The sequence below is a fragment of the Notolabrus celidotus genome, chromosome 20, assembly GCF_009762535.1.
Source record: "Notolabrus celidotus isolate fNotCel1 chromosome 20, fNotCel1.pri, whole genome shotgun sequence".
NCBI classification, from domain to species: Eukaryota; Metazoa; Chordata; class Actinopteri; order Labriformes; family Labridae; genus Notolabrus; species Notolabrus celidotus.
Window position 1 is genome coordinate 14,778,530 of NC_048291.1, and position 27,445 is coordinate 14,805,974.

General features: G+C 42.9%; 1 protein-coding gene across 1 annotated transcript in view; it reads left to right on the forward strand.

Moving 5' to 3' along the window:
- Positions 1-27,445, forward strand: part of sdk2a (sidekick cell adhesion molecule 2a) — a 100,768-nt gene that overhangs the window by 18,320 nt on the left and 55,003 nt on the right. Inside the window, 1 exon segment of the mRNA XM_034672929.1 lies at positions 5,903-5,962. Within this exon segment, the coding sequence (XP_034528820.1) occupies positions 5,903-5,962 (60 nt within the window).

Here is a 27,445-nt window from a genome sequence, read left to right on the forward strand (position 1 = left end):
ATATCAGTCTATCTGCCTGATGGTTTTGATTGACCTGCACCTGGGGCTCCTCAACTCCTCCATCTTTTAATGCCAGTGCAGCATATGAGGGTGCATTGTTCTCTCCCTTACACTGTGCCTCTCATCCTAGAAAGAACACACTCTTTCTCTCTCTACTTTCCCCCCTTTTACTCTTGGCAAGAGGGGATCAGATTATGAGAAAAAAAAAACTCGACCAGTGGCCACCGGTATTTCTTTGCTTCAGCAGCTGCAGTCCCTGGCTGCGTTTATCGCTTTATCGATTACCATCACAAGGCAGTAATTTGCAGGGACTTGCAGGGACATGATTAAAGATCCAAAAGCAATGCATGGTGGCTGGAGTTGGTTCCGGGGGGGTGTCATGTTGATGAACACACGCTGACACACATACACAGACACATAACACGCTGGTGAGCAGGGAGGGCTCAAGGGAGAGGATGGGGGGCGAGGGTTGCATTCCTGTCATAGACATCAATGGCTTTAAATCTCCCAAGCTAACCTTTTAATGCTCTCAGATCCTTATGGCTGGCTGGATAATTGATTGTGTTTGGTCTAATGGGATTAAGAGGCAGTAGTGGCCTTGGGCTGGACACAGTGGCACTGGTAGGAGAGGTAGTAGATTGGAAGATGGAGAGGTAGATAGAAACACAAAGTGAATGCAGTGAATCTAGAGGTGTGTGTGTTCGCGCGTGTGTGAGACAGACTGAGAGAAAGAGTGACAGAGACAGACAGGTAGTGCAGACACAGGGAAGAAGAGGAGAGAGGATGAAAACAGGGAGGATAGATAGCTGCAGGTCTGCTTCTGAGTCCATCCCTAATTAGCTGTGTGAGAAAAGCAGGGAGCTGATGGTATCCCCAAGTGAAATGCTTGTTAGCGTAAGAGATGCTATCTGCCGGCTATTGGTTTTGGTTGTGTTTTGCTCACTGGGTGAGTCACCGGGTCTGCGGTGTGCAGTGAGATGAAAGCGGCGGGAAAATGAGAGCCAAGGTGGTTAGGCCCACCCCCCCTTTTCACCCAGGATAAAGCCTGTCCCAACCTAACTCATCAACAACCGCTGTGTTTCAGCTTCATCCCAAACTCCAGAGCTTGTTTGAATGTGTCAGTCTGCTAGCCCCCCTTTCTTCTCTGAATTATTTTTAACTTCCCTCCACACTTGGGATGAGATAAAAGCAGAAGTTTGTGTGGGAGAGCAGCAAGGGATGAGGCTGTGGTTAGTACATTTTTTGCTGGAGTTTTCACTGACTATGGTTGAAGCCGTGTGTGTGGAATCCCTAGTCTCTTCATGTGGCTCATGGCTCTATCATGAGCGCACACACAGCACAGAGCTGTCATCATCAGTGCCAGTTTTTTTTTTTTTTTTTTTTCAGTTTTTATGTTTCCCCCCTTCTCTAGTACACACACAGGAAAACCTCAGCCTCCATCTATGTTGTATACAGGCAGTCACAGCCTCATAGTATAGGACTATGGGTTAACAGGGTCTGTAATTGCAGGATTGCTGGCTCTATTCAGAAATCCAGGCGGCCAGATCATGCCACAGATCCAGGTTTTGTCTCCAGTGAATAGAGAGGCTGCTGCAGCCCACCGGCCCTTTATGCGGGCCTGCGTTCCACTTTGGCTCAGAATATGCCAGGTCAGGATAACTGATGCCATTTTGATGGGAAGCGGAAGGCTTTTTGCCAGCTTCCTGTTGTGTGAGTATAGTGAAACTAAAATGTGTTATTGTGCGCATAGTTGTAAGTGACACTGCAAGCACTGGTGAATGAGACATAACCAGAAAAGAGACAGCGTGGTTTAAAATATAGGCTCTGATAAAACCTGGATGGTAAATCGGATGAGTGTGGTACGTGTGTCTGCTTATGCTCGGGAAGCATGAGAGAGTATTGGGGACCGTGCAGCACATGAAAAATCACCCCGCGTGTGAGTTAGAGAAAATGTGTCACTCTGACCTGGCTGTCTGCCTATTCTTGTCGAGGAGACGACAGGTGAGGGGTTGCTATGGTTACCTGGAGTAGGGGTAGGGTTGGAATGAGTGTTTTTTTTGTGTGGTGGCCTTGCAATTTCACAGTTCTAACTTTTTTTTACGCTTCACATGCTCTAGTTTTGTTTAGGTGATGGGTGATATTGTTGTGCCATATGGGTGCAGCAGGTGCTACTAGTAACTGAATGCCAGTCCGTGCACATAGTGGGTGTTAGAAAGAGCTATCAGTCAGACCCTTTCTTGCTCCGGAGAGACTTCCCAGAGAGCTGTGTTGTCCCTACAAGGGCCAGATGCTGCCTCGGTTTGCTCTGCTGCCCTCTTTCCTCTCTTCCCTCGTTCCCAGGCCCACATCAAACATGCGCAGCCCATTTCCCCCCACACAGCTCTAAATCTCTTTAATTCCATCATCTGTTGCCCATTGAGGGCAGCAATTTAGTCTTAACGCAGCATTTTAGTGTGCCATTAAAAATTCTGTGAGCTTGGTGGCCAAGCCCTGTAGCGTAGAGGTGGCCGGTCTTCAATCTGCGTCTAACCTCTGCATGGCTCTCTCTTGGGACACATTCACCATTAAGAGACTGTTTGAACAGCCCAGCTTTGACACATAGAAAATACATTACACAACCCCTACACGCCAAGTTCAGCCACTACATCACCAAGGCTGTTTCTACATCATTCATACATTGTGATAACCACCAAGGCCACAGTATGGTGTGGAAATTGGCTGCCTGAGAAGTTATCAGGTAGTTATTTCCGTCACTCTTCGATTGCTTGTAACCATACAAGCTCTGACCTCAACCAACATCTGTCCTGGGAGTTTATAAGTGCTGCTGCTGCATTTTATAGACACAAGTTTTATGTAATTTCCAGCAATTTCACCATTACTTTTACTGTGATTGGAAACTTTCTGTGCTCGGTTAATGACTTCCCAATCTCCCAGATGGAGAGCAACACCCACACTCCAAACAATGACAGAACAATGAGTTGCAAAATAATTCAGTCTCACTGAATTACACCAGTATGAATTGTTTACATCATTACAGCAGCAGCACTCCAGACTAACCTTAAGCAGCTAGAGCTTAATAGGCAGGCGGTTTGGCCCTGAACAGTGTCAGGGGGTCTCTTGAGGTTGGGTTTTGTTAGCTTACTCCCACTAATGCGCGGATGGTTGAACTGGTGTCGGCTCTCTGCTGTGACTCTACTCCTCCAAGGTGATAGAGAGGGTACGTCCTTAGTAGACCCAGTATAGACACAAAGAGTGATTGGCCGGTGGTAATCAGTCGAGTGTCTCGCAGCAGCAGGGAGTCCCTACGCGTGGTGCCGACCTGACCTGTCCTACTGCCCTGCTCTCCAGCTCTCCCCCTCACTCCTGGTGAGCTGGAAGAAAAGGATGTATTTCTTTCCTGTTGTCTTTTCAATAAACTCTTAATTACTCTACTTAAAAATTTCACTCCAACTGAAACTATATTAAAACATAATATGCTAGAAATTAAACGTTATCTCTAATTACTCCACACAGCAAGAATATCTTATCCCTCCCAAATTGTTCTCCCTTGTTTGCTGATGCCAGTTTAAAAACCTTAAAATAACCCCACCAGATATCTGAAAAAGCATAATCTTATCAGGACTTGCACAATCTTCTTAGCGGGGTCACAGTGATCAAATGTGAGAGATCAGTGTCAAGTGTCCCTGGAAGGAGCAACGCCACCCAGGCACACTTAGTGAATGAGTCATAGCATAGATACTGATATCATTAAATATGAAATGAATCAATGTTATATGCGTGATGTGAATCATTCCCTTTCTTTCTATAGGTACGTTTCAGCAACTACGTTTTTATGCATTTTTTTAATCGCATTTTCTGCATTTACCAGGATGCATTCAGAGTGTGTTGTTTCACACTGTATTCCTGCCAGTCTATCACAACAAAGAAGATGTTTGTTGTTGAGGAAAGGGAACCTTCATTCATCTGTTTGATAAGATTATTATCAGTAAATATTTCCTGTCTTACCTATTTACTCTGGTATGTCATTGGCAGCAGCGGGCTCCCATCTGGGAGTGTTTTTCACCCGGTATCTCACTGACAAAGATAAACACGGGCGTTGTTTGCTGGTGAGCCGATGTCAACACCAGTGATGTCACAGATACCCGTTGTAACAAACAAAATCACGGAACAATGATACGGGATTAGCCGCCTGCCGATCAGGGACAGCTCAAGGGTAGCAGAGAGATACGAGCGGACTGCAAAGCGCCTTGGTTTAGCAACATCTTGCTGACAGCTGTCTGTCCACATGTCAGCCGGGGCAACAGACCTAATCCAAGGCTGCATGGGGCACCTCGAACATACAGCAACAGTGACAGTAAGGAGAGCAGCAACATGCGCCCCCCTCTTTCTCTCGCTGAGGAAAAAGCTAGGTGCTAGATTATTCCTGGTGTGGCAGATCATCTGCGGCCCTCTCACCCAGCTTCAGAGGTGGATTAGCGACCTGGTAATCTGACTGTGTGTAGTGACACATGTCAACCATGTCGTGTCAAGAGAGAGGCATCGGGGTGAATTAGAAATGTTGGGGTAATCCAGGCCATGCAGCCCTAGGGTCTTCCTCTTCATCCCCACATAGAAACACATGTGCACACTCAGGCTCACATGTGGAGGCGCATATTGCACACTTACGCAGACATTCTGGGCCTGTGGGCTTCCTTGACATTACCTTCCTGACATTACCACAGCAACAAGCCCAGCTCAGGATTTTTGTCACTGCCTTCCATGGGCAAGACTCACATTTTCATTACAGTGGAGCCAGTGGCACTGTGCAACCTTTTTCTCCTCTCTTCCTCTCCTCTACTCCTCTTCATCACTGTGTCAATCATCACAATGCTGTCACTCCGGATCTGTCTCTGAACTAAGCCGTCTCTGAGCTAAGATCCAGACACACTTGAGAGACCGAGGCAGACTACTCACCCAGACACTTCTCTCTTGAAGTTGTGCCAGTATTTCACTCCTTTCTGCCTCTCGACACTTCCCTAAGTTCCCTTTTTTCCCAGATGTTCAATTTTTTTCCCCTTTTTTTCTTTTTTTACTGATCTAATTTGCAATATTTCCACATATTAGATGAAGCCTGTACATGCGGAACAGAGTACACATGGCCAGGGAATTGAGAAGTGCAAATAATTCCCTCATGTGGAAAGGCTGCAATTAACTGGGGATGTCAGCCTTTGTAAAATATAATTGAGTTCAGGACGAAATGAACGTCTCTAATCCGTCCGACAGAGCACTGTCAATCAGCGTTCCCTGCATCCCCAAAAACCAACTGTCATGCTTGTTTATGACTGTCTCTGTGCTAAAATTTTGGACACTAATGCTCTGGCAGCTGCCTCTTTTTAATGCGTGGATGACTCTGTGACTCTGTTCAGGCTCAGTGGGAGCCGGATGATGCTCTATAGGGAGACGCTGGACATCTGTTTTCTCTGGTCGAGCTGGAGATAACATTGTGAGCTCAGGCATGGTGTCAAACACCTGTGTGATTGAAGAAACATTTTCACTGTTACTGAGCATAAATCGCCTCTTGTGACATGTGGAGTGATATCAACAGGGTATGAAGCTATTAGCATACTGTGGCTTCACCTCAATTCTAGGGGTCGAATAACAGTCTGCTGTCTTTCCACTCAATCTGCATCTTCCTCTTCTGTAGATACTGTATGTGAATTACCTTTCCTATCATCGCAGTGCTGTGCACAGCATCTTCAAGACCTCCTCCTTCTGGAAATGTCAACCATTTTCGATGCTCAAATATTGCCTGTCATGGCAAAAAAAAGACAAGCATTGACCTGAAAGTGCCGGGATAAATGAGTCCACTTAAAGTACAATCATTTTCCCCTCTTTAATTCCTGTCCTGCTGTCTCTCCTGCAGGGGCGACCGCTCCAGGCTCTGATCTTTGGCCTGTCACTAATCAACCCTCTTACAGAGAGGGTAAGTGTTGTGAACACATCAGATACCTCAGTGTCACTCAAAACAGGCCTCTTTGTCTTGTTCGTGTTACACGCTCCTGCTTGTGTGTGTCTAATGATTGCCTTTCAAGGGCCTCCTCAGTGATCCCCACAGACCCCCAACAGGCTCCCATGGAAATGGATTAATTACAGGGCGCCTGACAAATGGCTGTCCACGGCTGTAGAGGCTTTGTAAACTCTCCCGACTAATCAGCTGGAGACAGAACCCAGTCACTCAACACGACCTCATCACCAACCTGACACTGTAGCTGTGGCTGAAGGGCCTCGGGCCGGAGATTAATTGTGTTGAACTCTCAGTGCTGTTTGCTGCTAACTGATGCTGTCATCTCAGTGTCGTCAGTGACAGAGGTGGTTCTTCACCCAAGACACCTGCAGACCTGTTGTGATTGAGAAAAATCCATGTGGTACCCTCCAAACCCTTTATCTCTTAAGAGTTTTGATCCCTTCAGTGAAAAAAGATTTAAGATTGATTGTGTGCACTCTGCGGTTGGTTCACTGTGAGTTTCTGTGTTTGTTATGTGCACTCTGCTTTTGTGCTCTCTGTTTTCTCTGGGATTGTTCAGCAGCTGAATGCACTGTTTGTTTTGTTTTCTTTGAGCTATCAAGTTGAAATTTTAGTAGTTGTTGTTCTTATTGTAACCCTCTGAATCTGTGTGCCAGATGCACAATATGTACCAAATGCACAGTAGATGCTGGAATGTGTTAATACTAACAAGTGATGTGCAAATATCCAGCATAGTTTCATTAAAATATTAACCAGAATTTTTTTGTCTTTCATTTTTTAAAATCCTCTCTGACATGCCTTTCAGTCTGTTACCTGTTTTCTCAGCTGCTTATTTACCATATGTTGCCTTTGAAAGTAGTTTCTTATCCAAAGCTTCAAAATTAGATATTCAAGTCGGAATACTCATTTAATATATTCAGTCGGCATTTTCTGAAATTCAGAGGAATGCCTGCAGCATTGTTTATGAATTTGAATAACCCCTAAAATCATAAGAAAAACAGCAGGAATGCAGAGCAATGCCCCGATGTACCTCTAAGAACACCTTTGTAAGTAAATGTGTGTGTTTGTGTGTGTGTTTGTGTGTGTGTGGAGAGAGAGAAAAAGAGAGAGAGGAGGATGTGGATGATAGTTGGGGGAGGTTGGGCATGCGTGATCCCCTTGACTGGGATCCAGATCCACAGGCGGAGAGCACTGAGCCCTCAGTCAGCACATCACATAAAAGCACCCGGCTTTGCAGGATTGCAAACCAAGAGTTTATTTTTTCCTCATTTGTTTTTCCCTCCTCTCGATGAGGACAGGTTTTCTACTCTTGTGAGGAGCACACAAAAGAATCTACCATTATCACAGCCCTAATCGACCATTACAGCTTCTCTCGCGTCAGAGTGCTCGTTAACTGCAGGACAAAAAGCCTCCAAAACAGACAGCGTGTCCTGGTGCAAACAACAGGGTGGCTCATCGTGCCAGCTTAAACCAACAGCTTGTAAATTGAATCCTGTGGCATACAGTCAAGTTTACAGTGTTCAGTGAAGCTTTGCCACTATCGAGCAGCCAGCAGAGCCCCAAACTGACCCTGAGGCTCAACAACACCTGGCTCTTCCCTTGTTAATCATGGGCAAGCATCCAATCCAAACAAAAGTGTCTGTGTAGCTATATCGCCTTTCATGTCAAATGGGGACCATGATTTTACATCCTGGTGTATTTTTACACTTCAAAATATATGCCTTCTCCTCATGTCTGCAGGTTTATAGTCTATGTCAGCTGTGCTGCATTGCGCCTTTTTCAGGGTTAGTCTAATTCACTGTGCTTCTCACCGTGTCTGCATCCATTTGCAGGTTTTTGTTCCCTTTGTCAAAGAGTATTATTGATGCTAATGGGTTTAGATGCCGTACATGATTGGAACTGTCAGCATCTGGATAAAAATAAAGGCCAGTTGAAGATGGAGTTTGTGTTTTCAAGTGTGTGTCTGTTTCTGTGTGTCTGGGGAACAAACTGTTACCTGCGTGGATGTGTGCATGCAACTTTACCTACGCTTCAGGTGGCTTATTCTGCAAGCGCTTGCGACAAATATCCAGCCGCATCAGAGAAATTATGTGCGACAGCAATCACTTTACATTCCCAGAACCGAGCAGATGGAGCGTGCCATACAGTGAAATAAACACACTGGTGAATGTTACACTGGTTAAGGCAAGCTAACTCTGTGGGAAGGTTTAGGGGAAAAAACATGGAGAAAACAACATTTGGCACGGCTTTGTTCAGGATGCGTTGATGGACTTAAGGTAGAGAATTAATCTGTTGTTCCAAGTCACATTTGTCCTCGACAGAGTGTCATCCGTTTATTTCAAACACATCTTTTCATCCCTCAATCAGCTCTCCTCTCTGCAGATATCTTCTGCTTTAAGTGGGTTTTCGGCAAATGGGATTATTAGGGACTGGACCACATATGGCCTGTGCTGGTCCCCGTCCCTGTTGGGGGGATGTAATCCTTCTCCCTAACCCCCTCTGCCCTGCTTCATTATCAGATGGCTGACATGTGTGGCAGTATTACACCACATTCCAGCACTCTCCGAAGCACTCTCTCACAGAGAACTTTGTGAAGTTTTCCTCTGTAAAGTGTCTCTTTTGTCTTCCTTTGTCTGCCTTTGTGTCCCCCTGATTGTGTCTTATCAGGGTGTTTGATATTCTAAATTTGGTGGATAGAAGTAGGGAGGGGGGGCAGAATGGACTTTCAAGAAGATTACAGTGAGAGAAGTAGAACAACAACAATGTACGGATTACAGGCAGGATTTGTGTGAGGAACACATGATATCCTCTCTCATCCTTTTATCAGATTGGCCGTGATGGAGAGGCAGTAGTGGCTGAGACCAGAGAGAGGAGTAGGTTTGGATTCATTAGGACTGAGCCAGATCAGAACAGAGAGTGATGATAGCAGCTCATAATTCAATCGAAATTCATCTCACAGTCAGATGACGTGGCTGCCAGTAAAGTCCGTCAGAACAAGTCATGTTAAGATTTTATTTCTTTCCTAAAAAACAAGAGAACAGATTTGCCAGTTAGATTGGATAATTGCAGCAATCTAAGATTCAGCTTGACTTGATTCATGGGTTGGTATATTTAATTCACTTCACTGTGTTTTAGTACAAGTGCAGTGATTTCACAGACAATGACACTGTTCCTGGAACAAGAGAAAATTTCAGACTGAGATATGTTCTATCAAGTAAGATTTTAAAAGACCACAGACGTTTTTTATACAAGACATATTTCAAGACCATCCTCTGCTGGATAATGACAGCATCAGTCATTTCTACAATATTGTTCTTGTCCATCTGTAGCCGATAAGGAAGTCTCGTGAAGTGGGTACAGCTGGGATTGGAGGAGTGCATGGATACGTCGAAAGAATAAGCTAATGTAATGCCAGGCCACAGTTCATTTATTGTTTCCAAGCCAAAGTGAACTACGTCATCTCCAGCCTGGACAGTGGAAGCCCCATAATTTCAATTCAGATAAGTCGAGTAGTCTTTAGGTAAGAAAACACTCGAAAGAGCTCAAGTTCTATTAATAGACTATAAAATATGGACGTAGTATCCGTGACGTCACCCATCTGTTTCTGGAGCGCTGTTTTGAGGCCAATCATCGGCAGCCATGGTGCTGCTGTCGAGCGATTGTGACGTAAAGAGGTTGGCTTTGAGCCTCCTAGCCAACAGCTACAGTGTTCCTGCCTGTCAATCAAGTCAGCTGTGCCTCTCATTGGAAGACTCGTAATCTCAATATCTTCAAAATTGCCGAGTTAGAAAAAAATTCACCCCCTGTACAGTGTGTGCCGATCGAGAAATGAACTATCCAGACTACACTCGTCTTTTATACCAGGCTGTAAACATGTTTATCTCTGCTGTAAAGATCGTCTTTTTTAATTGGTGTCTATGTGGTTTCCGGTACTTCCGTAGCCAGCCTCAAGCGGATCCTCGATGAACTGCAGTTTGTAGCACTTCCTCATGGACTCATATTTTTAGACCGGAGGTTGCCGCTTGGTTTTCTTCAGCAGGGCTAAACACTGGATTGTAGAGTCTGCTAGCAACTGATGTCAAAGTGCTTTAGGCTAACATTAGCAGAAAGGGGTGCAACAAATCACAAGTCTTATAGTTGGTTTGATTCACCATACATACGAACATTATTCAACAAAGATCAGACGTTTGATTGGGGTTATTTTTATATTGCTTTTACATTAAATGATGGAGAAACTTACACTCAACAAAACAGCTGAATCACTTTTCTCAAATCATGAATCAACCCAACATCTTATCATATCTTCTCCAGCTGTGTGCACTGCAGGTCAAGTGAAGTGTTCTAGTACTCATATCACTGAGGGGCTGTACACGGATTCCTCGGTAGAAAGCAGTAAACTATTGTTGCGTTGACCATTCCTTCACACGGAGTCTCAAGGAATGAAATGCCCTCAGTGCGTAATTATCTTTCATGCGACTGCAATGTTTGTATGAGTGGAGTGATCCTTTCAGTGTCTGATCAGCAACTCAGAGAAAAGAGGTCCAACGTGGTGCATTGTATGTTCATATATCAGTAAATAGTGAAGCTGTCTGTTTTATTTCTTCATCCAAAGACATCTGCATGGTGTATATGGGAAACTTTTTTTATGAAGACTGCAAGAATCATGTTGCTGGCACCAGTGTTTTTAACTAGTTTGGAAGGAGCCCATCCAAAAAGATCGATGTGTAGGAAATACATTTTATTTTATTTGCAATTAGATTCTGACCAATTTGGTTGGTGTGTTTGGAGATTAAAATTATGATGAAGATACAACACTGTGCGTTGTTTGTAAATATGCACCACTCTCTTAATTGGGAGACCTACTTATTTCCTCTGATGTGGTGGGTTCACTTCGGGTGTCTAATAAACTCAAAAATATCTTCAACTCATCTGTTAATCAGAATTTAAACTTACCAGATTGCTTCAACGCGGTGGTTGAGTCACTTTGGTTGCTAACATAACCGTTAGCTTACTTTGAGTGACATAATTAATGCTAACAGTAATGTAACAGTCAAAGAAGGCTTACTGTAGCATAACACACTTTACTGGGTGCATCCTGGACAGATGTTTGTTGAAGCTTGACTCTGTATGGTCCTTGGTGGATCTTTTACATGTTGAACATGTTGCACTAAAGTTGCTTGCATTTGCTGTAACCTCTCACAGCAAATGCACCACAGTTAGCTCGTCTCGAGGCATCCTAGAAGAAACTGTTGTTGAATAAGACGGTGTAGGTATCAGAACGGCTTGGGGTCCTGGGCCTGCTAGTGATGTTTCACAATGTGATTGGCTATACATATTGTGATGCAGTGTAGTAAATACAGACGTGCTCCTCAGCCTGCAGCGCACTGATCAGCTGTTCAGGTCTGCAGCTTCAAAGTCGGAAAAATACAACTAAACTTAATGAGTGATTCCGCGCCGATGTCATGCCGTTTACTGCGGACACACGTGGACACCTTTATGAGCCGGGGTTTACAGAGGAAAAGGAGATTCAATGCACCGGAGGAAAATGAGGAGAAACTTCAGAGCTAAACTGGAGAGCAGGAGAGATTCCCACTTTACCTGGTGGTGCAGATGTGTAAAATGTGAAAACTTCTTGCTATCACAAGTAAGACTTAACAACAGTCCCTCTAGACCTTCCCGCTCCTGTCTGCTCCCGTTAACTTTTTTATCCTGTACTGTCCCAATCACATGATTAATAGCAAAACGAAAAACTCCCATCCAGCAGGAATCCCGTGACCCATAGGATTCCTGAAAAAATGTCAGCCCCTACTCCAAAACTCCTCATTTATGCTCTGTATGTAATGCATTAGTGTGAGAACTCCCCCCCTGGCTTGGCTCTTAACTTTTTATATCTATTAATGACTTTATGCATTTTACTTTTCAATAAAGACCATTAAAACTACATATGTAAACTCTCTGACGCACATCCAATCACAATGTAAAACATCATCATGCAAACATATAGCCAATCATACTGTGTAATGTCACGAGTAATGTGTTAGCCCTGGCTCAAACTCAATAAGTTATCAGAGCCTCGTACAAAAAAAAAAAAAAAAAGAGTTTTTATCAATGAATAAGTCCAGTTCCTTTTCTCCATCTTCTGAATCTTAATGCAGTCAACACTCCAGTCTGAGTCTGAGTCCGAGACATAAGTGTTCAAGTCCAAGTTGGGTCCTGGAAATTAGGAGTCCCGGACTCAAGCACTGCAACATTGGTGGATTGTTTCTGTGATAATTATTTGCAATTTGCTATGCAAGACCGGTAAATGTGCTAAGGGGAGCTGCACCCTTACCAACTACACTGCAAAAACTCAAAATCTTACCAAGTGAAATTGTCTCATTTGTAGTCAAAATGTCTTATCCCACATAATTTAAGATACATATACTTAACAAGTAACATATGAGCAAGATAGAAGGACTTGTTTTAAGACAATGGGTCTTAAATATCTTGCTAAGTCAAACATTCTTGAAATTATCTTGTTTTGAGTTGTAATTTAGAAGGAACAAGATGGATAATCTTGATTTAAGACAAACCCTTGACTTGATTTAAGTAAATGCATTTTATTGTAGAATATATCAGAAAACAGCTCCAATGATAAAAGAAAGAAAGAAACGTTTTGTTTTTTTAAGGGTGGGTTACAGTTTTCAGGCACTGTTTCTTCTAAATCTGATAAAAAATATATATCCTCAAACTACATGCACACAATGAAACACCTACTTTTGAGCACAGTTGGCTTATCCTAAAAAACAACATGGCTGAATATTAGTATATCCAGCTAACTATATGAAGACATTATTTCTCAAAATGCTCAAATTAAACTTTGTAATCTTATTTCAAGTACAAGATGGTCTTAAAAGTGCCGCTATAATACTACTCAAATTAAGGTGAATATATCTCAAATGAAGAAGTTGACATGAAATTTATCAGTGCAAAAATCTTTTTTTGAGTGAAAAAATTCTAATTGTTAGCATTCCTGGCTTATTCTGAGACACTAAGCTATAAAATACTGGGGAAATATTGCTTAAAAGTTTTACCTGCTAATTTTAAAATCACAGTTTTCTAAATATTACGTCTTATTTTAAGAAATCTTTCCAAGCAAATTCTCACTTTTTCTATAGGCAGATTTTTTTGCTTATTTCAAGGTAAAAGTATTGTCTTGTTTTGGAGGGGCATTTTTTCCAGTGTACTGACTGGATAGTGACAACGCTCACCCAGAAAAAATGTAAGTGAAAAAAGATGTACCATACCTTTGAAACATCTCTGTGCCGCTCTTGAGTGCAGCCAGCTTTTTGTTTATCAAGTTGAAGGAATCATTGCCTATCTCTCATAAGAGCCTATTTCCTTTCTTCCAGGCAGACGCTGAATCCATTTCAGTCATTGTCTAAGTTACCTGATTGTCCTCGGTAATGTACCGTTTTTAAATGTCCTGTACTTAAGGCTCTTTTGTTTGAATTCAAAGAAACCCAAGGTTTGCAAGTTGCTTGCTGAAAACCGTTGAGAGACAGCAATTAAGTCAAACACATTAACTAGCTCTGAAAAGAGGCAGTATGGTCCTTTAAGAGAACACAGGATGGGTATTTTACTGCAGTGAAGGCAGCTGGATAGTTGATGGGAATCTCAGCAGTGAGGGAATTATAATTTAACCTATACTGACAGAAAATCTATTCTTTTCCTCCCATGAAGCTGTACGCAAACACAGAGCAATCAACAACTTGCCCTTTACCTATAGTTATCTTCATAGACTCAGGGTGAAATGAATAAACAGTTCCCCGACGCATTTATGGTGTGTGTTCTTGAGAACCCTTCTCTCCGACAGCATCAAGCAAACAAGGCTGCGTCCATCACTAGTCAAGCTGATACACCTTCTCACGGCACTGTCCTCCCACGCCTTCTCCCAGCTCCCTTCACTTGCCTCCTTAATAGCCATAGTACAAGTTTGCAAGGCATGCAATCACTGAAAAAGACAAAACTTGCTAAGGTTGACTTTCTGTCGCTGTCACAATGGCAGACGGAGGGAGTCGGGGGGAAATGATAGACAAATGAAAGAGCAAAGAAATGAAATAGATAGAGAAAGAGAGAGAATAGAGAGACTGAGAAGGCAAAAAGAGTTGGAGGAATAATGGAGTGAGAGGAATTGAGGAAGGAAACAGATCGAACAAGAGGTTGCCATGACAATTATAGGCAACAGAGCCCCGAACGTCAAAGTGGAACCCTTTTTCTGGGAGCCTGTCTATTCTTTGGAATGTGAGACAGTAAATACCTTGTTTCTATCTCCCCCTGACGTCATTGTGACCACCAGCACCACAATAGAAACCCTGATGAGGAGCACATGCAATTGCTCTCTCTTACTAAAATCTCACAGTTCCCATTACACCCCCGCACAATAGGCCTCTCGCCTGGCCACTGATTGAGTTCCTACTCTCTGGGAGCTATTATAGCAGCCAAGCCACTCCCTCCCAGCACCCTCACCCATGTTCACCCTTTTTCCCTTTCCTGCCTTCTCACCTTCTGCTTTACCCATACACTTTTCTTTCCTCCCCCCGGCCCCCCTTTCCTTACATTTCCTCTTCCTTTCAAAGAGACAAACACCCGCTATTGATCTGATCAATAAGCAACTACTTTTAGAGTGTTACCCCATCTTATTGATGTGAGGCACACCCTCATCAGGACAGCCTTAGTAGCTGTGGAGACCGACTCTGTCAAGGAGCAGCGCTGATTATGAGGGATTGTGAGGAGGTTTGCTCATAGAGTCACGAGGTGGGATGGATTCCTGTGCAGAGGAAAAAGGGCAAGATGGTTCTCAGAAGTGGGTTAGGGGTGTGGGAAAGGGGATTTATTCAGAGTAATTTCCCTTTCTTCTCTGGCAGCACTTTGGCCCTAAGCACATATAGACCTTGAGGAAGAATTGAGCCCAGAGCAGGAACACAACTTACAAATGTAACAGTGAATGAAGACACAAGTAAATCTAAGTCTAATTATGAGTAGTTCAATGACAGGTCACTTTCACATGGTTGAGACAAATAAAACGTCTTTTAATCACTGAAACGCAAACTACCAATAAACCAGTGAGTACTTTTTATGTCTTAATATTCATAATTAGGTTCCTATGATTAAAGAGTAGTAGAAATTCAACATCTGTAATTTGCAAGTTTCTTAAGGTTTGGTTTTGGTGTTGAACATAGCGGCAGTTATTAAAGCTCCTATTTGGAACTTTGTGGTTTCTTTGGCGTCCACCTGTGGTCAACGTTATATCTTGCTGATGTTGACCTGCCCATGTGTAAGTCATGTTTCCTGACAAAGAATCCCTGCTGTCTTTTGAAAGTCAGACTTGTCACTCTAATATTTTACGGAAAAAATAGGGCTGCGATTTCGTTATTACTATTTTTGTTGTCATGACTTATCGCTGAGTTTCAGTGTCCCATAGTTGATCCCATTTTCAATGGCATGTTAAAAATGACATTATTTTGCATTATAATTCTGTTAAGTATATTTATGTATAAAAAATTGAACGATATAAAACAATTCTAACACTACTTGATTTGGGAATCAAATGAAGGCCATGAAATTTACTCCATGATCTTCACTTTTAGATTTATTATTCAAATAAATGTTGCACTGCTACACCAGGGTGGTCTGAGACAATGACTTGGAGGTATGAGACAGCTTCACAGTGCTTTCTCTGTGTAATATAAAGTTTTTTTTTATTATTCTTAAAGAGGTTAACACTATTACACAATATGGAAATAATTAACAAAAACACCTCTTAACTACTTAAACCTTCAGTAATGTTGAGAGCTGAGGATTGTGAGGTTGACAAAAGAAGACATTGATAAGTCAGTCACTATTGTACTATGTCTCGCTCAAAGAAGCTAACTATAAAAAACAGAAGTCCCTCACCTGAAAAATGCTGCTGGCTTTTGTGACTCGTTCGCCCGCTGACATCAGTCTGTTTAGCTGCACCTGTATGCTAAGCTTGTAGGTGGCTCAAACTAAAAGTACTTTGGTGATATTTCAAAGTGCATATTGCTTTAGACTTGTCACCTGAGTCGTCTGGGTCTTTTTTAAAGTGAAATGTGCCATACAAAAGCACAGTGGTGTAGTTATTTCTATCACAGTGGCAGCAAGAAACAGTAGGACACTGCAGCAGCTTAACTACGGTAAGACAACACAGACAAAATACAGGGTTCCCACGCGTCCTGGATAACCTGGAAAACCTTGAAAACCAGTGACCAGTTTTCCAGTACTGGAAAACACCTGGAAAAAGGGGCGAACAAGTAAAATGTCCTGGGAAATTATTCCAACATGACTGCGTGACACGATTAAAAAATTCATCCCCATTCATTGAAAGCTGAGTGCACACTGTGCTGGAAAAGACAGCGACACAGACCGGACCGGCTTTTCTCCCTCACTTGGTCATAAATATGCAATCACAGAAAACAGGGGTAGGCTATATTGTTTATGTTTTATGGTAAATTCACCTTGTGGAGTGCTCTTTTGATCCAAAGATTCCTATATTTAAGTTAAAGATTGACCAGCGGAGTCGAGCAGAGAGCTTGGGGGTCTGTGCCTCACAACTTTCCCTGAAGGCTGAGAGCTCAATTACCATACTGTAGCTAGTAGGAGTGCAAACTCCCGATAGTGAAAACAAACGGAACAAAAAGAGCGACACAGCTGCACAGAAACTGCACGTTGTAGACATTGCTGATCACAAGAGACATCACCACGCAGGAAGACAGTTTACACTTTTTTAAATCTCTGGGAGATCTTCAAATACAGAGTGCGTCTTGTATACCGGTGCGATTTTTCCGGAGTTTACTGTAACTCAAATAAACATTTTTATTTGAATGTGACATTTGCTTTGTTTTATATTGACCACTTTGCTGGATGATTATCCATGATAAAGCAGGTATATTTGAGTTGAGTTGAGTTGAGTTGAGTTGAGAAACGTGTGGCCATTTTTGTCATTCAGTTCTATTAAGGTCACTTAATGCACTGATACTCTGATCACTATTATTATTCATTATTTATTATTTATTATATATTACAGTAAGGCAGCTTCCAGATTCATTTGCTGGCTCTTTTGTTTTTTACTTAGCTAATTTTACATTTTTTGATAAAAGAGAAAGCTGAGATGAGAGTTGTCCATCATTGTTATTGGGTTGTACTAATAAAGTGATTTACATCTGTGGCCGCATTATTCTATAATCAATTCCCATCATTTTTTAAGCATGTAAGAGATGATTTCATAGACTGCACGTCTTTCAATGTAAACTTCCACTGAGAGGAACATATTAGACTATTTAGGAACTAAATTAGGAACTAAATTTAGACTGCCATACCAGCTTGATCATCACTGAAAATGTCCTGGAAAATTATCTCTGGAAAAGAGTGGGAACCCTGAAAATAACATGCTTTTAAAAAAGGTAGTTTCAGATATTTATTGCCTCACAATTAACGGAATACTGATGACGACTCAAGGAAAATTTAGGAAAGACTGATTCTTCATCTCTGTCAATTGTCTGGTGTGACAGCGACTCCCTTTGCAGCAGTTTCAGTCATTGCAAATCACATTAAAGAAATGGTCAGTCTTGTTGTGTATGGTTTTGTTTCCTGTTGTAGCTCATAAAGAGAAATTGCTATTGATTTCAGTCAGTCTCATAGCAAGCTAAAAACTCCTCACAGAAGCTTTAGGGTCATGTGGTTACTACAAATTAAAGGTGAAGCATCAAACTCAGAGCTGATTTATGAAATTCTTTTGACACACACCAACTTTGAGGCCTTGCACATCCAGCATCTGCTTTGTAGTGGGTCAAAGAGGTAATTTTCTTTTCCCTGTCGACTAGTCGTCAAAACCTTGTTTGAGAGTATGTCTCACCAAACATATACACACATGCAGAAACATCAGTAAACAGACACACATACACAGCTCCTCACAGGTGGTAGCCCATTAGAGACATTTTTGATTAGCTGTTTTCAAGATGTGAGTCAGGTAAACCGAGGCGCTCCCCGCTGTTGTGTGATGTTAGTAAAGGTCAGCAGCTGGTGGCTTCGCTCCTGTCTACACCGCACTCACTCCCCCGAGCAGAGCTCAGACACCCAGGGAGTCAGGGGGAAAAAATAAGAAAGCTAGTGTTCACAAGCCGGATTCATGTATCCTCTAGAGATGACACACAGAATTGTAAGCAGACATCTAAAAAAAATCACAAATTCGATGTGCAAGTTTGTGCTTTACACCACTTTTTTTTTAGATAAGAGTATTGCTTCCAGATGTCTTTTTTTCCTGGCAGGGATGATTTCAGATTTCAGATCCAACTTGGCAGGCTGTTTGAAAGCAACGAGGAGAGAGGGAGAGATGGATGCTCATTTTGGCACTGTCCAGTCTACTGTTTAACTTCAGTGAAGCTGTTTGTAGGTCAGGGCTCTGGTTGCTGGCTTTCTTTCACTCCGACGCTCCTTGGGCCTGGCATCAGCTGCTTATGTCATATTAATTTCATATGAAACAGTAGATGGGCAGCCTCTGATGTGCTTTATATTGATTTTTTGTTGTTCCTTACATTTGATTCAGTTGGCTGACTTGTCTATGTGCGAGGGAGCTGATACCATGAAGATAAGGGTGTCAGATCAGTCGGGTGCCATGCTTATTTCCCCTCGACAAATCCGCGCAAGTTTTCGCATCTCATCCCCGCACTGCGGTGACAGCCCGACAGGAGGGGTCCGGCCCGACACACTACGATAGACAGCTCATGCTGACAATAATGCCACCGTTGCTCGTGCTGACAGAGCCCATCCCCTCTCATTTCATCGAGTAGGGATGCGGAGAGAGGAAACTGAGGATTGGAGGAAGGGAAAGTGGAGCGTTGGGTAAAAGAGGGAGGCTGACTGGCATCCAGTCAAGGAAAAAAGACCGATTTTTGAGCTCCAGACAGACTGTCACCGCGATGGTAATCCTTCAGTAACACCCCTCTTCTGCTGTGTAGGTAGACTGTCAGACTGATAAACACATGCAAACACAAACACAGATTATATAAACAGGGCCTTTAGATACAGTATGTAAGCAACTTATATGCAATGTAGCACATCCATCAGTCACATTTTCATGTAGAAAACACTGTCTCACTTTAACAGTCACCAATTTAAACAAATCTCTACACCTGTTTATCATCATGTCTGAGCAACACAGCACAAAAACCTCCATGCAGACTTCTCTTACAAGAAAGCTCAAAGTTAACTACTGGAACTTTTTATATGCATTCAATCTCGTCTGCAAACTTTTCTTCACCATTCTCTTTGACAATATTATCTGGCTATCAAAAATGCAATTTACATCAGCAAATAGGAAATTTTCGTCTTGTATTGAAGGCAGACTCTGACCTTGTAGGAACAATGATTGCGTTTAAAATGAGCCTGCACATCTCATTTGCACTTGTATATATGCACAACAATGATTCTGTGTTCAAAAACATAACCTTAGCTGTCATAAAAAGTCTAAAACCATTGGTCAGTATATACAGTTTCACAGCAGTGGGTTGCTTTTCACCCACGTTATAAAATTATTAGACATAGCTTTCTTTCCCTGTGAAACGTGTGCAGAAAATATGTCAAACTCCCTCCAGCGAGAACCTGCCAAAAATCATGAGTGATTTTATACCACAGTGAAAAGCAACCAGCGATTTGTTGTTTTTGAATGTGGGTGTGTGGCTCTTTGAGACTAATGTGATTAATCTCCGCACAAATAAGTTCAACTGAATCCGTTATTAGGGGTTGGACCTGTTAATCCAATTTTAGATGTGAGCTTACCTCTGTGATTTCCACTGAAGAACTATGATTACTTTAGCCTAAATGTGACCTAGATGTTACAAATTAAAATGCCACACTCCCTCTAAGATAAATATGAAAATGTTCTCCTAACTTTTGCTTGAGTTAGAAGTCAGAACTATAAATATTAAAGACTGATTTTGATCCTTTTTGATAAACCAACAACCTTTCCGGTCTGCTTGATACTTCAAGGATTTAAGGGTTAACCTTTTGCAAGAAAAGCGTTCATGCAAGCAGTAATTTTGTGGATTTACAAAAGAACCAAGAAAAGTAATCAAGGAAGGGATTAATAAAATGAATAGGGGGGGAATTCAAATACATAAAATAGCAGCAAGTAATGAGTAACATAGCTTTGAGGAATCCTAACAGTTTCAAACACACATGGGACAGCACAGCTCTCCATATATAAACATGCTATTCTGTGACTGATATGCATTGGATTAGATCTGAGTGGATTAGAGGACTGTGGAGGCAGGTTGGTGAGAACAGATCACCTAGATTGAAGAGGGATTTTAACACTTCTAAATGAGATATGAGCACGCATTCAGAGATAAGACGCCGCACATGAAAATGGGTCAATTGTTCTGCAGGTTTAGCTCGTGATTAAGAAGAGTACATTCCACCAGTGAACAACAATGGCGAAGTCAGACAGCAGCCCAGTTGTACTTAGCCACTCCGTCAGCCTGGCTGATCCCTATTCTGTCCTTTCACCAGCATCCAGACTTTCATGTTTTGAGCGATGGGACTTAAGTAGCGAGGCAGTGCTTGTCAGGCTCCAGATTTTCTGCCGGAGCAGAACATAACAAAGCGCAGTATAATTTGACTCATTCCCAGACCTAAGAGTGTTTTGATGAAAGTTTGTGCGGGTGTCTTTCTGGTCCCTGAACCTTACCCTCCATATTTCAGAGGAGAGTGATTAGAGCTGGAGCACTTAGGCCACAGACACTGCGCTGATATTGATTGATCAAACCTGGCTGTTCGGTCCTGGAGAGAGGGGAGAGTTTCCTCACAGTTTTCTATCCCTTCCTAATGAAAGGGAGGCAAAGCTTGCTGTCTCCTTTGATCCAGAAGGGATTAAAATAGTGTTGCTTATGGAAGTAGAAAGATCAGGGCTGCTGTTTCTCTGCACTGCTGGGAAATATATACACAACTCTCTGCTGTGGAGTCTGGTGCTGGGTCAGTTCACAGTGAGGCCAGGGGGTCTCATAGCCAGCCAATAAGAAAAGTCTTCGATGTTGTGATCACTGGCATCATCACTCACTCTTTTTTTATTTCAACCTTGGTTTCACAAGGTATTGGCTGCAACTCTATATCTTGTTTCTCTGTTTGTTTCTAATTTCCTTCCAGAATCATATCTGTGTTTGCTACCATTACATGTTTCCTGCGTGTCTACAAGCAGTTGTCTTTGCAATGCTTCACAGACCTTCCTCTGACGGCAACAGATCTGAGGTTTTTCTTTGACAGTCCAGTCCTCCTGTTCACAACGAGGAAGGTAGGTTAGAATCAATAAGATCATTTTTGATATGCACAACGGCTCCTTGGACGGCTATTCGAAGGAAAGTCCTGACAAACACTAATAAACTTGAAGCCACGCTCTCAATAATAAAGCTGATTTTCTGTGTGAGAAAATATTTTCGAGGGAGCTGGTGAGGTGGAAGGCTTTGATACAGCCTAGAAGCCTTCATAAAAGTTTTAGATGTAGGGAGAGTAATTGACATTTTTCGCAAGTTGGCAGTCGGGTACCACATACGCTTTGCCAAGGGGCCCTGAAGTTGATGCGGTCAGTCTCTCTCACTCTCCTCTGTTCTCTCTCTTTACACACACACTTACAGACACACACACTCTATCTGTCCGGTGCATTTTCTATTTGAGCCGTTTTATGGATTTCTCGTATGGCTCCATTGTAAATTCAATTAATTGAGCTGTGCTGTGAAATATCTTTCAGATCAGGATAAAGTCGTTTTTCAGGGTGTGAACCAAGCAGTATCCATATCTGCATGATGCATGGAGCGCAAAACATAAACTATGGTGGAACAGCTGATTTATGCACGTATCTGCCTGATTTATCTCTCCTGTTGCACGCACACATTCATTGGCAGGCAGGCACTTTAGGTGATGAAACAGTCAACCTGGTACTTAGGTTTTCAAGCCCGAGGGCAGTGCGATATGAGCAGTGACATGCGGCTCCGCTATTAACCGTACACTTGTTGGGTGCCCTTGTGAGGCCACTGTTTGTGTAGCCTTCAAGCAATTTAGAATGGCCTGTTTATGCTAAACCGGCCACCAGAGGGTTTATGCATGGCCATTTAACACACGCACACACACATACACACACACACGACATAGACTTTCCCCCCACATGTCTGCTACCGCAGAGGGAAGGTGGAGTTGTTAAAGAGACACTGATAGCCGCTGGCAGAAGCTGCAGCTCTGTCTGATTGTTCTCTCTAGGAGCGTTGTGCATGAGAGAGCGAAAACACAGCAAGTGGCATCAGAGGGTGAGCAAGCGGGGAGAGCACCGTTCATCCTCTCCCTCCAACTACCTGCTCATTAGGTTTGAGACCTGGGAGCTGCATGAGGCCTGTTAACTGCACGTCTACCAGAGAAAAGGCTGACATTATCGCCTGTTTATCAGAAGTTGCAGAACTCGTCAATGCGCTACCAGGCATCAATGCATCAATAAATCAGTGATCACTCTGGGCGGTCCTGACTTCTATAGCTTCCTGCCGCCCTGACACACTTTTATATACTCTCTTTTATTCACTTTTATGTGCTGGGTTGATGTATTTTATTGAGCTAGTTACTACAGAACATAAACTAGGGATTACAACCTTGTGCATAAAAAAAAAAATCTGCCCCCAGAGAGAAATGGAAGCAATCTGTTTTTAATATACCCTGCTTCTTATTCTCTGCACTGCCTCCACGCTTCACTTTCTGTCACTCAGCCTGACTTCCTTCCGCCTCCCGATGTATGCAGAAACGGAGGCAACATTGTTTTTATATTCTATTATCCAGAGTATTTGCCTGGCCTTCTCACCCATCCATTTCCCCCGTACCTTACCTCTCTACCTGTTAAGACTTCCAGAGGCAGATGCTGTTATCTCCCAGGCTTTCAACAGCCTGTCACATCCACTAGCTTCTTCCTTCTTCAAAAGCTGTCTCCCACTACTTTTCTGGATGCACTCCCTGTGGTTGCTGATACCTATTGGGAGGCGCAGTCGGCGATGTCAAACTTAGAGGAAAAAAAAGAGGAACCAACACTGGGGTCAGAATGATGGGAGGAAGGATAGAGGGTCTGATCGAAAGACTGAGGGGTGCCGCGGCGATAAGGTTGTTATTTATTTTTTTCCTTTTGTTTTCAAAACTGACTTTATTGATTTTTTAACCTGAAACACAGCCACAGTAGAACCTTCCATCGTCCTATGGATTGGAATTGATTGCCTTGAGGCTCTCTTGTCCTGTAATATTTGCAAGGCTTTATTGATTCCATTAGTGGCTGCCTTCTATTTCTGACAATGGTATGGATGGCTGCTGTTGGTGGGACTTAACCAATGGTGAGAGGCTGTTGCTTTTTTCCTCCCAGCACATTAAGGTCTTGTTTCACACATGTATTGTTGTATACGACCTGTCCTTGCAGCCATTATAAAGCAAATGGTCATTCGTGATTGTGTGCACCTTTTGAAAGCAAGCCTCTCAGGTGGATGATTTACAAGCTCACAGCCATTCTCATTAGTGCATTTATTCATCTCCAAGAAGGCATCGATACTCTATTTACAGCCAGGTGTTTCTGGCTATAGAGCCATACAAAGAGGTGTTTTGTTGTGAGGTATAAAGGGTCTGACTTTGGATGTGATCCTCACTTGCCAGGACTGATATTTGCATGTTAGACAAGGAAGGGAGAAGCTCCGACAGAACTGTTGTCTGGCTCTTGTAAAGCTCGGACACAATGCTCGTATAGGGGCCAATGATGTACAGTACATATAGACTGTGGGTGTTTCATCTGAGGAAGCATGGGGCAGGGAGAGTGCCGCTTAAGAGCACATGGGAGAGCGAGGTGGCCCACGCACTGCTGCTCTGTTAACCCGCATCTCCTCAAACTCCCCACCTCCTGCATATTCCACTGTTGTCTCAGGAACACAAAGACTATTTTCAGGCAGCCAATCCACAGAAGAGTGGGGAAAATGCAGCCCTGCATGCCCCTAAAAGCCTTCATGACTTTTTAATCGCTGGCTCAGGGCTCTGCGTCCGGCGGTTGGAGAGTGGACCCCACAGCTAGAGCTCGGCTCCACAGAGGGATCAAATCCCCCCCGCCTGAATCTCAGGCCTGTCAAAGCAGTCAGGCATGGAGGCATTGGACGGGTGGCATCTGAAGGTGAGAGAGGGAGGGAGAGAGACATGGCTGGCAGTGGAAAAGAGCAGTTTGCGGTTGAGGAGGGCGCATGGTAGAAGGGAGCCAGGCGGGAATGTTTGCAAAGGAAGAAAGAATTTATGTGAAACTGCTGAGAGAAGGAATAGCCCTGCACCAAATAGCAATTTCTGAGGTGAGAAAGAGTTTGTTCAGTGGAGTCGTAAGAGAAAGTGATGTATGTGCGCAGTGTTTGTGTGCGTGCTGGGTACATCGGTAGCACAGTATTTGGAGGTGATGGATTGTTGCAGCATACCAAACAGAGTGGGAAAGGTGGGTGGTGGATTTTATTGGAGAGCTGCAAAGGTTTTGTGATGAATAATAGTCATGAGTGAATTGGTCATTGTCAGAACCCTCCAGAGCCTATTGAATCAGAAAGGCTAGGGTTTTACAATGAGCTTCAGCCATGAAGATCGGCCTGTTGGGTCATAATAGATGGAAAGTGAGTTGATGGAGGCAGGAGGTACAATAGATGAGGCTAGCTCTCACCACTGGAGCGGCATTTGTCAGTGGGGAAATGGGCCACAGGAGAGGACCATGTTCCTCCCACACGCTGTGCAGAGATCAGAGAGCAATATGGATGCATTTGATGATAGCGAACAAGCGCACACACATGCACAGGTACACACACATACAATTAGGCTCAGAGTAAACATGCTGCAAGGGTAGCATGCTGGCTAATGATGCCCTGTTGACCCATCACTAATGATCCCCTTCAACTCAGCCAGGAACATGATGCGCTTTGATCTGTCTGTCATTAAGGGACTGAGGAGTGCATGCACGTCTCTTTAATCTGCTGAAGAATGTAGATATACATGCATCGACTCACAGGAGGAACACACCACACACACACACACACATAAACACACACACACACACACACACACACACACACACACACACACACACAGACACACACGAGTTTGCAAGTATGTAGCCACATATGAATAATCATAAATGCACACTCAGATGTGAAGACACCTGCTGTGTTAACACCTACTGTACACTCACTGTACATGCATCCTGTGTATTAAGGTCAACAAGCATGCAGGCGCTTACAGTCACACCAAAGTCAGGCTTTTTTCACACACACACACACACATGCACACACAAACACACACACACAAACACACCACACACATGGACATACACACATGCAGGACGTGCACAAAAGCCCTTGAATCCATGACAGAGATTAAACATGTCATTACTTGCTGTGGTAAAAGAGCAGTAATAAATAAAACAGATGATTTATTAATATCCACTTGTAATCCACTGCATTATATGTGTACTAAAGCACATTACTTACCATGGCATGGTGAGCGGTAAAGTGCTTCTAATAAAATTCTTAAATGCCTACAGGCATTTCAAAGCAGCGGCGGCAAATCTCAGAGCAGTATCTCTCAGTGTTGCACTAATGGGACTGATGTAAATATGTTCATTTGTGAATCTTCCTTCCATTTAGGGACGCTCATATTGTAGATGAAGATTATCCTGGGATTATGAGGTTTGAAAAAAAATGCTATTTGATTTGTATTTATGCACGGCTTATAGATGTAGTAATATGGAATTAGGTCCGCCATGGGTGGAAAATACAATGTGAAAAAGTGTCACTCCTACCTCCCCCATCTGGCTCCCCGTCAGGTTGTCATTTAGCGATATTCATTTGCAAAAGTGGAAATTTAACAGACGTTATGATGCAAATCACAAGCTATAACTCTGCCTTGTGGAGAGCCACATTAAGCCTTCAAATCACTCATGCCGTCGCTTGGGTTCCAGTTACTTTGTGCCACGTCCGCTTGATCGTCCGCGTGTATTCCAGCATGTGATTGCAGCCAACAACATTCAATGCCTCCGCTTCGTGGGTCCTTCGAGGCGGAGAAGGTTCAGAGAATTACCAACATGATTTGTTTTACACTGGGTGTGTTAAGAGCAGTGGTGGAATATTTCAATAACACAGCAGGATATTAAAAAATCACTCTGAATACATTAACCTAATGGAAGATGGTGTTGCTATTTAAATTTATGTAATTTTTAACGATAACCTCCAGGAAATGTGTGACATTGTGTGAAGACCTAAAACTGCTGCGGTTGTAATTCTTTTTTTATTTAAAGAGCTCTTGCATATGTATAAGACCGTGTCAAAAAAATAGAGCTAACCTTGGTTTTACTTCACAAATTCAGATGTCTTTACTGCTTCACATACTTTTCATTCCCTGGCATACAAGAAGGTGAAATGTTAGAATGCTGGTTGCAGAGAGTGGAAGGTTTGGAATCCAGAATGGGACAGGTGCATTTCCCTAAAGCAAGGTTTCTTCATCTTTGCCCTCATCCAAAATGGAAGAAAATAACCCTGCCACATCTAGCAGCAACTCTTGACGCAGTGTTAGCTTTAGTGCAAGCGTAAGAACATGATAAGAGAAAACATCATCACCTCATGTATTCAATAGCATTGTTGGCACAGCCTTCCAAGCTGGAGCTGGAGCCATTGTTATGAAATCTTTTGAATCCGCTTTAGGGTATTATAGTTTTTTTTTCCTTCGAAGACAGATGGTACTTTTTTCACAATACGACTCAATATTTACAAGTGGATATGTGGGTTGTTTAGGCCAGATGACACGCTTTAAGGAGGATAAGTTTGATTGAGTACACTGGACTGTTAATTGTTTATAACAAACATAAAGTAATCTGTTTGTAATCTTAATTGTGTTCTTGACTAACCATGAGAAATATTACACTTTAATGTTTGGGTTCAGTCTATGAGGAAAGCGTCTCATCGTCATCATTAATTCATTCTCAGGCATGCATAATTTCATAGTATCACTTAGGACTGTAATTCTGCGCACCCGATTATAACAAGTTGTATTTTTCACATTGAACCATCCAGGATCATGTGGAGGGGGGCACAACAATTAGTATCTCTGACTCCGATTTTTTCCCTGCTTTGTACAAGTTGCATGCATCTCACTGAGCAGCCTTTACAGTATCTGATAATTGAGATGAGCAATGTGGTGTGAAGTCATGTAAGAACCAGCCAAACGCTTCCATTAGCATAATGTCAGGGCGCTCAGATCTTTGTCTGCCTGCTGGCATAGTGCTGGCTGCCTCACTTCACACAATACCACCGAGCTGTGTTTCTCCTCTGTCTTTCTTCATGCTTGAGGGTGGGGATGGGGGGGCAT